General features: G+C 38.8%; 1 protein-coding gene across 1 annotated transcript in view; it reads right to left on the bottom strand.

Moving 5' to 3' along the window:
- LOC148001372 (uncharacterized) overlaps positions 1-9,879 on the bottom strand; it is a 57,649-nt gene extending 47,770 nt beyond the window's left edge. The window contains exon 1 of the mRNA XM_087584612.1: positions 9,693-9,879. Within this exon, the coding sequence (XP_087440738.1) occupies positions 9,693-9,879 (187 nt within the window). The remainder of the gene's footprint in view (positions 1-9,692) is intronic.
- Between the last annotated feature and the right edge of the window lie 3,953 nt (positions 9,880-13,832).

Here is a 13,832-nt window from a genome sequence, read left to right on the forward strand (position 1 = left end):
GCCTATAACCTTCATAAAGACAAAGGATGAGAACTGACTCCCATAGGTTATCCTCTGACATCTATGTATAAACCCACATACACAGATGTTATATAAATATACACAAATATATACACACAGAGGAATGGAATTTTAAATGCAGACATAATCTGGATAAACACAAAATCAAACTCATATCCAGGCAATTTTTAAAGGACAATAAATATACCTCATTCCCAAATTCCCTGAGCTGGTCACACAGTATGCTGTAATGACTTACAGTATGCCAACCTGGTTGTGACTCCTGAGGTGGCAGTAGCTAAGATGGGCTTTAAAAATAGGTTTCCTTTAATTGAATTCAAAATCAATTAAAATCCCATTAGAAATATAATTGTTGTGATATAAATCACAAAGTGATATCTTTAAAATAAATGGGGGACTTCTTGAATTATTAATTCTCTGGATCATACAGGCTGCATCACGCTTTTCTGTTCTCACCTGTCCTGATTTAAGTTGGGGCTGCTGTTACTAAAGAAAGAATAATTGCAGAAGCATGTCAGAGGCAAATGCAGACACCGATAAAATACACCAGTCTCCACTAAATATATTTAAGTGAGGAAAAGCCCCACAGACATTCCTCCATAACTGAAGACACTTTCCCACCACCCACAGAAAAAATAGAACATACTAAGTGTGATGGGGAATACTATCAATTTAACAGGATCTGGGGTCACCTAGGAGAAAAGTCTCCAGGCATACTTATGAATATTATCTATGTTAGATTATCTGAGTTTGAATGATCCACATTAACTGTTGATAGCACCAACCTTCTAAACAGAGCTTTGGGATGAATGAAAAGGGGAAAGTGAGCTTAGCACCAGAAACTACTGTCCTTTGCTTCTTGATGGTTCCTAAAATGTGACCAGATGCCTCAAGCTCCAGCTGCCATGCGGCCCCCACCATGATGGACTCTACTCAAAAACAAGCTTTTCCTCCCTTGTGTTGATTTTGATTGGTTGATTGGTTTGGTTCCCTTTGGTTTGGTTTGGTTTGGTTTGGTTTGGTTTGGTTTGGTTTGGTTTGGTTTGGTTTGGTTTGGTCTGGTTGCCAAGTGTCTTGTCTTAGCAATAAGCCAAGTAAGTAACATAACAAGGGAGCCCTCCAGCACATACTGACTTTTGACTCACTCACTATTCAAGATCCCACTCAAAAGTCATTATTTTGAAGGGATATATGGTGGCACATACCTTTAATCCCAGCCCTTGGCGTTCAGAGGCAGGTAGATTTCTAAGTTCAAGGTCAGCCTGGTCTACAAAATGAGTTCCAGGACAGCCAGGGCTACACAGAGGAAACCCTGTCTTAGAAAAATAAAACAAAACAAAAAGTCATCATCTTCAAAAGCCATTCCTGCTTCTAAAGCTCAGTAACTCACGGACACCTCCAAACAATTACAGTGTGATCTTCTGGTCTTTATCACTTCAAAACTGTTCTAAGTGTAAACATTGTCCTTGGTCACAAGATAAAGTTCTCACAGCCTGACTAAGATCTTCTGTGAACTGTGGACTCTCATATCACATGCAGGCCAGCTGAACACAGTCTATAGTGTGACAAGACTAACAAATGCTTTGTACATGTGTTGGGTAGAGAAGCAGTGCACTTCATTTTCCTTTTAGGAAAGTGAATGACAAAAGTTCCAATATATGTACCCTTGTAAAATAAATATATAATTTTAAAAGTTTGAGGTGTCAACAAAACAATATAAATTTAGTAAGCTTTTCTGTGTGTGAGGAAGTTTTTGCTCATGAATGGGAAGACTTAAATGAGACAGTTCTATATAAAGCCCACATCCAAGGTAATCACACTAGATAATCAGAGTAAGTTGCATAGAGTAGGCTTCTTAAATGTTAGTTAATCTCAGCAGTATCTTCATTGATAAGCGAAATGGTTTCTTTATCTATATGTACATGATCCCCATGCTTTGGCTGATAACATGTTTGAGTCCAGCTTATATTGTGGGACAAGAAAATGAAACAATATTACTATTACAGAGCCATTTTAACAAACAGAGGAGGAAAATGGGGATAGTGAGTGTTTTCTCTTACAACAGAAGAACCAGGAGCTTTAATGTGAGGAACACGAGCCATTGTTTAGTACGATCCTTAAGTAGCCGCTGTATTTGGGGAAGCTCAGAGCCCACTAAGGTCACATGTTCTACTTGGCAGAGTGTTAAAAGAATTAAATGGGTTTTCTATTTTGTTTTACTTTTTTACATTTCGTTCAGCCAAAGGAAATTCCAATTTTCCTCCATTTCTTTGTCAGCCTTGCTTTTTGTAAATCTCACCAAAAGAAGGCATTCAGAAGCTAAAGGAAACACTGTCTTTAGAAAAGTAGACCCTTCCAATTCTTCAACTGGTACTTGAAGTCAGGCTCTGTAAAATGATGAAGTGCAGTGTTTAATTGTCCTTTTATCAGATGATGGGTGGGTGTGAGCATTGCCCCTTCAGCCGCCTGTTGACTCCTTCAACCTTGCCTCTTGAAATCTCTCCTACCATAGGAGCTGATACTGCAGGTTTTATATTTACAATGATTAATTAATTCTGCACTAAGCAATGTTCTTGACTGCAAGAATAAAATCTACTTTAGAGAGCCTAAATGACAGCTTGCCTAAAATAATGAGCCCCCATACTGATCGAATTGAAACGTTCTTCCTCAACTTTACACAGAAAGTTTTCAGCAACTCAATAACATACATTTCTGATTTATTCTAGACTTACGAGAATAGCGAGAAGGGCTTGATAAAGCAATGGTTTGGATGGGCAGGGGAAAGGCCGAGCGGAGGCTATTAAATGAGGATGTAACACTTAAATGTGGCTAGGCCTAAAAGTACTTTACATGGCTCAGGCACAATCAGACACTTTGGTTAGGTGAGCTATGAATATATACCTGAAACTGGCTATGGCTGTGACTAGATTTGGGAGGAACCTGGGAGAATAGCACTATCGCCCTTGGAAATATTAAACACACCAGTGAAATATTATGTAATTGTGGCTTCTGAATGTCAGAAGTTTAACTTTTTTGAAACTCCTTGGCTCTTGCTGTCAAATGTAACTATTATTTAATTGACTGTGGGACTTAAAAGTTTCTTAATTTAGGACTTCAGACATATAGTCCATATGACATAAGTAAATAAGAAAGGCAATTGCATGTGCTGTGGCCTCTGGGTTTTGCCTATGCATTTCACGGAGTTCATGAAATTACCTTCCACTAGGCACCTCTCCACCAAAGCAAACTCAATATAGTGCATGTCAGATGACAGCTTCTCTAGAAAGTGCCAGCTTTAGTGACAAAAGGCTTTGATGACTTATCCAAAGACCTCGTTTCCCCCCTCCTCATTTTGTATTCTCTAACCATCATACAGATGAATTCAGAATACTTCCCTCTGTTTCGCATGAAATCCAACTACCTCGCATTCTTAATTTGATTAGGGAAAGGGGAAGCTAGCCAAGTTTGTATTTTAAATGAACAAATTACATTTTTCTTAAGGGCAAAATAAGTTGGGCTATTCTTTGCTTTGTAGATTTAGCCAAGGAAGTCCAAATTTTCACTGACAGAATTAACTCATAAAATCTTTGATCATATTTTCCTTTCTGCTTTACTGTGACAACTTTGCTCTGGCTACTGACTTCAATAATTTCTACAGCTGGAAGAATCAGACAGTCTGGCAAAACAATCTCCAAAATCCCTGTGATCAAATATGGCAGCAACCATTGGTCTCCTGTTGGTTTATCATCTAATGAACCAAGACACTTAGCTACCAATCCCTGGACATACATGATAGTAGGATAGACATGACTCATGTACGTTGCTCCTCTGACCTTCACATGTGTATGGTGATGATGCACACACTCACACACACACACACACACACACACACACACACACACACATGAAAACAATGCACACGTACTACAATATTAAATAAATAAATAATTTAAAACATAAAAAAACAGAAAGGTCATTAGTCCAAAATGAGATGTGCTGTGAGGAAAAATGACTAAGTATAAGGTAAAGTAAAACACATAAAATACACAGTCAGTGATTTTCATATTAATTATATATTTAAGTACAATGAAAATGATGTAGATCTACACGGTTACCTAAAGTATATTATGAAAATTAGCCCCACTCCCTTCTTTTTTTACTTTAGAAATATGACTTCTAGAATATTTAAGTCACACGCAATCTCACATTTTTAACCCTCATCATGTGCTCATTAACCAGTGCTGAACTGCAGAGAATTACGTGACAGTCTTCCTTTGTCTGTACCACACACATATCCCTATGTGCAGCCTGAATCTGAGCACTGCTACTAGCCCTATAATTGAACACTTTTTCCATCTTACCTAAGAACTTATCACACACCAGTCATGATATCAGCTTGCACTATGACACCAAAGCTAACAGATTTATTTCAAAATTTTATTGCCAGGTTTGTTCTTACTACAGATATAAACAATCTCAGGGTACACAAAGACTTTTTGTCTCCATATTAAGCTGATAATTTTAATTACTCTACTTAAAATGGGTAATTGATGGCTTTTCTGTTCTTATTCTAACCAAAACAATCACTAGTCTTGTATTCTGGAGATATCTTTATGTAAAATAAGATTTGCTTGAACACAAAAACTTAATACTAACCTATTTTATCCAATAGCCAAGCAGATGACCAAGAAACTAATGGGAAGGTAATATATATATATATATAGTATTCCCTGGACAGAGGATTGATTTTATATCCCAAGAAGAACAGAGCAAGGTGGCACAATGTTTCATCATGTTACTTAAAATAGCATAAAATGTAAAACTTAGAAACTTTATTTTGAAATAGTCTAATTTAGGTTTTCATGTTGTAACTGACTAGGAGTGATGAAAACAACATAGGCAAATTATAGTGCTGTATACTTAACATCTCACAAAATATCTCTCCATATGTTCTTACTAAAGAGGGTTAGTGTTGGAATTTGAGAAGTGTAGATTATCTTTCCAGAACTTTATTTAAAATAAAAAGGGATACTTAACATTTGTGGTTATTGCAAGCAAGAAGCAAGTAAACAGTGGATAATAAAGAGTCAAAGTGCTGCCCAATAAATTGCAAGGAAAAGAGCATCTCTGTAGATAGGTAAGATCTTGAACTTTGTCCTCTTCCAAGATGCTAAGTGTGGCCTATTCAACTTCAATGCCTTTCTGGTCTAATTGAAGGCAATATCAATAGGTCCTTACTAAATGTTTGTAATTCTTTTCTTCTCCCTCACATTTATTACATACCAGGTATTAGGGATGTTTCTGGAGAATTCAGAGACATTCAACTACTTAATTCTCCCAAAGGTGGTAAATAACAAAAGGTTTGTAGAGATTTCACCAGCTTCTGAAGCAAATGTCTTACCTGTGTCAACTCACACAGCACAATGAAGTTTTCCCTCTGGAAAGGCTGTAGTCATATGAACTTTCCGTGCAGTGGTATAAACAAAGGTCTACTCGGAGTTGGGACACCGAGAGCAGATTAAATGAATCATTCCACCTATGTCTCGCTTGGTGAATAATGAGACCATTGGGTTTACTTGCAGAGTGTGGGTCAGGGGCTGCTTACAGGAGCAAGAGTAACCCCAAGGCAGCCATGGGGTCTCACTCCACCATGGCTGAAGAATCACTATTGCTGAACAGATAGAGTGCTTTCTTCAGGAACCCCCTAACCCCCTGTATTCTCTCATACTTATCTAGACCATGTGCAGCTGGGGCAGAATTATAAGTAGCAGGGTGCTGTGTGGGGAAGCACCTGCGATCTCAGGCTCCAGTGATGCCCTTTACCTTTTCTTTCTATGAGGGAAAGCTAAAATAGTCCAAACTTGAGATCGCTCGCCTATAGTCTCAGCTGCTCTGACACAGTTGATAATGGTTAGTATTACTTGGAGGGAAGCATTTCAGAGCAGAAGCCAAAAACACTGTGTTTATTTGCTCCCATTTATGAATAAACAAACTGAGCATGGGAGAGGCACTCTCTCTAAAGTCCCACAGAGCAAGACAAAACTGGAAGTCAAATCAGCTCTCCCAGTCACCAGCTCTCCTGCAACAGCTCTATTACCCCTTCCTGAATTCCTCCTCCCTGTTATTCCCTTCCTTCTTACCTCCTAGATACTTTTACTTGATTGTATTGTTTCTCATAACTTTTAAGATTCCAGTTTTTATGTGCTAATAATAATATTTCCCAACAATGTCCCATTTAATATATTGATGAACTGTGTCTATTTAGCTGTTCTGTTTGGAGACTTGCTTTTTAATCATCTTATCCATCGTTGTCTCTATAATATTGCATTAGTACCAAGCTGCATATCAAGGTCCAGTATAGTCCCTTGGGGATGCTCCTCCTCTGACACAAAATGCACTAGGTTGTTGGCACTGATGAGATGCTGTCAATAAAAAGAGAGTCACGATCACCTTTCTTCTAGATACCAGGAAGTGTCACTATACATCACAGCATTGAGAATCAACTGTCAGCTGAGATACCAGTAAGCCTAGTACTCTACATGTTGCAAAAGGGACATTCTGTTCTAAAGAGGTTTTAACTTTATTTTGATTCTCATAGCTTTTCATTCATTGAGTCCAGATCCAATCCAATATACTTTGTACTATGCCATACTGTATCCCAAATGTATTTATCTTTAATAAAAGTGAAAACTCCACTATTAAATTGAAAGTCCCATTTTAGAAAAAAGTACTTTCACGGGCAACAAATCAGGATTTATCTCTTGATGCTGTTCTAAATTGCAACCATGTTCTTTCTCTTGCTCAAGTTCTAGCTGGTGCAAAACTTATTTGCGGAGAACAACTTGCCTTTTCCCCTCCACACTTGAACTTCCAAAATTCAATGAAAGAAAAAATTGCTAGGCTTCAGAGCTACAAACAAAGAACATTTAGTCTTATGAAACTCAAAACAAGAAAAGACACCATCTTATTCTTCAGTTTATTCAGATATTATAACAAAATTCTATGTATTTAGGTGCTTATAATCAACAAAAGATTGTCTCTCTTGGTTCCAGAGGCTAGAAAGCACAAGATGAATGTGCCAAAAGACAGAGTCATTATCAGGTGAGAGCCCATTTCCTGGTTCATACACAATCATCTTAATGTGTCTTCATAGCAGAAGAGAGTTCTCCAAGGCCCCTTTAACTTCCAAGGCTGTACATCCTAATGCTACCAGCCTGGGTATTAGTATTCAGCTCATAAATTTTGGAGAAGGCACAGATATTTGGTCCTTGTATGTGTCAAATGGTTTGGCTGATTCTGTTATGTCAGCCTACTACTAAAAATCTAAGCCCTTAGTGCATGTTAGAGGGATTATCATTATATTTCAGGACTGGAATTTTATCATTTTAAAAATCGCTCTGGGAAAGCCAGCAAAGCTCATTGAAACTCAAAGCATTGCAGATCCAAGCTTACTAATCATTCTTCATATACCTGCAACAAAGGTTTTCAAACTCTGCTCTATAAATTCTAGTTTCATCGATCCTCGGTAACAGTGAATCCTTGTAAAACACCAAGGAAGGGTGATCATTGAAAAAAGCTTTCACAACTAAACTTTTCTCCATATGAGTGAGTATTCAGACTCTCACCCTCATGAACATCTCTTGCCATAGGCCATGAGGTCTCCCTCCACCAGTATTTGTCAGAGCTAGAATCAATTATTGCCATCACTTCCTTGAAATAATGTAGAACAGATGATCACTTATTGCTTATATTTACAGTGAAAAAACAAAAAGCAATCGTAATGTCCTTAGCAAGAACACAATAATTCTGATGGGATTATTTTCATTTCTAGCAATCACAGTGCACCCTTGAATCCTCACTGACATCAGAGGACAGTCCGAGTCCTTCTGATTCATCAAGGTTAAGGGGAACCCTTATCTTGTTCCCAGAAGGGTTACATATATTTTTCCACATTCACATGCTTCTGAGTGATTAACCAGAAACCATGAGTGTGGTGATCTTCCGTGATCATGAGTAGAGCAAGGAGATCATCTGTACCCTCCAGAATTCAGGTATACTGTATGCAAACACTAGACAATCAGACGTGAATGACTTTAAATAACTAAACAGACTCTGAACATAGATTTCCAACATACCCTTGGCTTCAGTGTGCTTCAATGTGTGTGCTGGGTACTATACTCTGTTAAACAACCAAAATATTGTCTGTTCATAACATTTCTGCAATTCACATTCATTTAGCAAACCTCTGAAGAAGACACAATAGGTTTTGAAAACTTGTCTTGGCTATCATTTTGGATCAAGCTAAAGCCATAAATTCAATTTGAATTATAACTTGGTGCCTGTCTACAACCTCTACCTCTCACATCAATCAAACATTGGTGCAAGGATGCAGATTAAATAGGGATGAGTGGTAGATGTTTGGGGAATAAATACTATGCATTACTGCAGTTGTATTTCTTCCATAAACTAGAATCTCTTACTGGAAACATACATAAGAGATAATAGATATAGATGGACAGATGACAGACTATACAGACAATCTGACAGACAGACAGACAGACAGACAGACAGGGAGGCAGGCAGGCAGGCAGGCAGGCAGGCAGGCAGGATAAGATATAAACATATCTCCTATTACCCCAGATCTAAAAGACTGGGTTTGAGGTGACTCTTGAGAGAAATCATCCTTGGAAATCTGCTGGTTGTTACTGTTGCTGCTGCTGCTGCTGCTGCTGCTGCTGCTGCTCTCCCTCCTCCTGTCGCCCTCCTCCTGTCACCCTCCTCCTCCTCGCCTCCTCCTCCTCCTCGCCTCCTCCTCCTCTCCTCCTCCTCCTCATCCTCCTCCTTTCCTCCTCCTCCTCCTTTTCCTCCTTCTTCAATGGCCCCTGACATTTATAGAGGTGTAGAAGGCATGTAGCAGCCATCTCTGGAGTTTCGATGTCTCCCTTTGGTGATTGCAGGTTTTGGTTTTGATTTGTTATTGTTCTTCATTTTGGTTTTGTTTTTAAATCCTGACTGTGTCACACTCAGCTGTATAACCTGGAAATTTTCTAAGCTCTTCCATGTCTCTTTTTTTGAGTCTATAAAGTAGGGATAACAATGTTACAGTAGCAACTATGCCTTACAAATGTTCTCCAAACCACAGAATTACATATAAAGCACTAATGATCATGGTACAGCTTTCATCCGTGAAATTTCACCATACTCCTTGGAGAGCTAGCAGCACCCCTATTCTATAGATGAGGGAACCAAGGCACAGAGAAGAAACAAAATGTTTTCAGGGTAAATAAACTGAGAGAGGGGAAGGAGGAGGGGGAGAGGAGGGGAGGGGAGGGAGAGAGAGAGAGGGAAAGAGAATGAACAGGGAGAGAGAGAGCTGGTGAACAGAAATTCCAGAACGACAGTCCATACACTCTTAATCCTTACCTTCTCCCACTTCCTGTTTAAAAAGTTCAGAACTACAGGCTACCTACCAAAAGGCTGATATATTATTTCCCATTTGAGCCTTCTATGTGGTTACCTTTAAGTTCTTCTAAACAGAACAGCGAATAAAAATGTCCCCTGATCAGAGGTTCTAGCAGATGTACCTTACCCATACATACCCACTACCCTCAAGACATTTGTTAACAAACTTTAAAATAATTACTGCTTAATTTCTTCTACAACACGCCTACCTATCCTCTGTGTACTTTGCTCTTGTGTTGTCTTCTTCTTCTTCTTCTTCTTCTTCTTCTTCTTCTTCTTCTTCTTCTTCTTCTTCTTCTTCTTCTTCTTCTTCTCCTCCTCCTCCTCCTCCTCCTCCTCCTCCTCCTCCTCCTCCTCCTCCTCCTCCTCCTCCTCCTCCTCCTCCTCCTTCTTCATCCTCATTAATGCTCAAGATTTAACACCGCCTTCCCATTTCACTGAGCCTGGCCTTCTGCCCTTAACTCCATCGAGTGAGCTGTTACCAAAATTCTGAAGCATAAAACTTGAGTGGCCTGCCCCCTAGTGGGAAAGCAGGAAATCGATTAAATTTGCCTGGTGACAAATTAATAGCTCCATCAAAACCTACCTACTCATTTGAAAGCTATTGCAAAATGAAGCAAAAGGCAAGTGAGGAGTGACAAGTGACAAGAGTGAGACAGTTCCCCATGGCTTCCTAACATGAATAGAATAGCAAGAATGGGGAAGAACGGTGAGTAAAGCTCAGATTTATAAGGAAAGTATCAACATCCTCAAAGTCCAGGCAAATAGTACAGGTGCGATAGGAGGGAGAAAGCAAATGAAGAAAGGCTGCGGAGCTGGCATACAGATATCTGATAGAATTGGAGCAGGCCAGCACACTGGATTCTGTCTAAAAGCACTGATGATAAATTAAAGCAGCAGGATAATGATATTTTATTGGATCTTTCCAATCAGTATCAAAACATGTTAGGATAAAAGTTAGAAATCACTTGGATCCAGTAATTTTCCTTTTGTCTTTATCTTTGTGTCAGTATCCTGGGCACAGGCAAGACTTAACCAATAGCATTAGAGACCTCCTGTCTTAACAAAGACAGAAAGAGAGATGCTTTTCCTGGGAACTGGAGGATATTTCTAAGTCAGTGCTCTCTCCAGGGTAGCTGTCAGCTCCATCTGGAAATAGCTGAAGTTACTGATCAGAATATGATCCTAGGAATTCCTTGGTGATCTTCCCCTCTGTGAGGGGTAAACAATGAATGCTTTTCTGTGCTTATAATACACTTCCTTATCCATTTACTTAGCCAAATGGCTTGGGAACCCCAGAGAATGTTGAAGTTTGATGTCTGCAAAAAACTTTCCCCATTTTTAAGTCTTCTGCCATGAGATCTGCCCAGCTGTGACCAGACTCTCCCTTCTCAGCACCTGACATCACTTTCCAGTCAAATCCCATTTAACATGAGAAGTTGTGAGTTCTGCCCTGACCAACAGCCTGCTTACATAAAGAAAGTACAATATGGAGATTAAAGGAGAGATGAGGTAATTTTCTAGTAGCCCAGGGATGCCAAGGATCGCCAGGAAGCCACCAGTAGATAAAAGAGATACTGTCTAGTCTGTGTTTGCTCCCCAGTACTACAGAACACATACGGAACAGAACTTTATTTTATATACTTTTGGATTTGGGGTAGTCCAAGATAAAAATGCTGGGAAGTTTGGTAGTCTGATGGCGGCTGAGCCTGCAGAGGTGAGGGTGTTAAGCCTCATATGATGGAGGAGGGAGAGCAAGTGGATGTTGCGCAAAGCATGTTTCTCATTGCCTTATATTCTTTGCCCATAATTACAAATTCATAAAGACATTTTCATTGATGTATATCATGCATTTTAACCATATTCCAACCTTCTACTCTCTTCTTCCTCTCTTTCCCATCCTATTCTTTCAAAGGAAAGGCTATCATATCTCTCTCTCTCTCTCTCTCTCTCTCTCTCTCTCTCTCTCTGTGTGTGTGTATTTATGTAAAACATCTAAGCTCTATGTATGATTTCATTATTCTTTGTGACTCATAAAACTCCATTGTTTATTCCATCTTTTCTTTATCCATTCATCTAGACTATTCCATATCTTGCTATTAGTGCTGGTATCAACATGGATTGCATATGACCCTAGCACGCTGTTTTCTATCACTTTGAATGTCTTCCTTGGACTGGTATAGGTAGCTCATGTAATAGTTTTATTTTCAGTTCTTTAAGAACCCTCCATACTGAATTTGACATCACTTTAAAAGGGCTTTAATCCCATCCGCACAGAGGAAGCCTCGTGGGCTAATCACCTCTGATGACGCTCACTTCTGAACACTACCATTGGACAATACCTTAATTTTGGAAGAGACACATTCAAACCTTAGCAAACATGAAACAGATTCATCTTCACACCTGTGAAGAATAAACCTGGATGACAGATACCTTGCACTAGAACTTCCAGCCTCCAATGCTGTAAAAATACATTTCTTTGGGGTAATACTCTCATGTGTGATATGTGTTAAAGCCCATAATCCACAAACTAATACAGATTCTGGCATTGGTGGTCCACATCTAAGGAAAGGCCAGCATTGTTATGAAGAGTCAATATCATTAAGATTTGGCCTTATCAATTTACACACATACACACATAATATAGTACATAAGATTGAACCTATCAGTTAGTATCCCACCCATGATAAGCATTGTTCCCTCAACTATACTGGCATTTCTGTCACCCTATGTAAACTTTCCAGTAATGCCTTGGTTCAAAGAGAACAATATCTTCCACAATGTCATGCATTTGGACAATTGACCCACGAGTGCTTATGAGACATTTAGAAAGTGGAGCCTGGCTGGAGAAAGTGGGACAGTATAGATGAGCTAGGAAGCTAACTTCCACTTTACTCTGACCCTCCCTCTCCTTCTTTATGTTAGCTGCTTGATTTTCACCCTCTCCACCATGGTAAACTGGTACCAAAGTTAATTCAGGATCAAATAAGTCATCCAAAGAGCCCCATAACCCCCAAGGAAATTGAAGCAGTCATTAGAAGTCTCACAACAACAACAACAACAACAACAACAAAGTCCAGGGCCAGATGGCTTTAGTGCAGAATTCTATTAGACCTTCATAGAAGATCTATTTCCAAAACTTCTCAAACTATTCCATAAATTAGGAACACTAACCAATTCTTTCTATGAAGCCACAGTTACACTGATACCTCATCCACAAAAAGACCCAACAAAGAAAGGGAACCACAGACCCTAATGAACATAGATGCAAAAGTACTCAATAAAATTCTCACATACTGAATCCAAGAACATATCAAAATGATCATCCACCATGATCAAGTAGGCTTCATCCCAGGAATGCAGGGATGGTTCGATGTATGGAAATCCATCAATGTAATCTACTATATAAACAAACTCAAGGGAAAAATACAATTATCTCACTAGATGCTGAGAGAGCATTGAACAAAATACAACCCCCATTCAAGCTAAAAGTATTGGAGAGAACAAGAATTCAAGGTTTATACCTAAATATGATAAAAGCAATACACAGGAAAATAATAGCCAACAACAAACTACCTATTTAATATAGTACTTGAAGTTCTAACCAGAGCAATTAGACAACAAAAGGAGATCAAAGGGATACAAATTGGGAGGGGAGGGGAGTCAAGATATCACTATTTGCAGATATGATAGTATACATAATATACAGCAGATACACAACTTCAGCAAAGTGGCTGGATATAAAATTAACTCTAACAATTCAGTAGCCTTCCTGTATTTGATGGATAAACAGGCTGAGAGAGAAATTAGCGAAACAACACCATTCACAATAGTCAAAAATAATATAAAATATTTTGGTGTGACTCTATTCAAGCAAGTGAAAGATTTGTATGATGAGAACTTCAAATCCCTGAAGAAATAAATCAAAGAAGACCTCAGAAGATGAAAAAATCTCCCATGCTCATGATTGGAAAGATTAATATAGTAAAAATGGCCATCTTATTGAAAGCAATCTACACATTCAATACAATCCCCATCAAAATTCCAACTCAATTATTCTTAGAGTTAGAAAGAGCAATTCTTACATTCATTTGGAATAAACAAAACAAAACAAAAAACAAACAAACAAAAACCCACCCAGTATAAGGAAATCTATTCTCAACTGTCAAAGAACTTCTCGTGGGCTCGCCATCCCTAAGCTCCAGCTGTATTACAGAGGAATAATGATAAAAACTGTATGGTATTGGTACAGAGACAGCTAAGTAGATCAACAAAATAGAATTGAAGACCCAGAAATGAACCCACACATATGTGGTCACTTGATCTTTGACAACAAAGCCAGAACCATC

This window comes from Rattus norvegicus, chromosome 14 (genome assembly GCF_021556685.1).
Source record: "Rattus norvegicus strain SHRSP/BbbUtx chromosome 14, alternate assembly SHRSP_T2T, whole genome shotgun sequence".
In the NCBI taxonomy this organism is placed as follows: domain Eukaryota; kingdom Metazoa; phylum Chordata; class Mammalia; order Rodentia; family Muridae; genus Rattus; species Rattus norvegicus.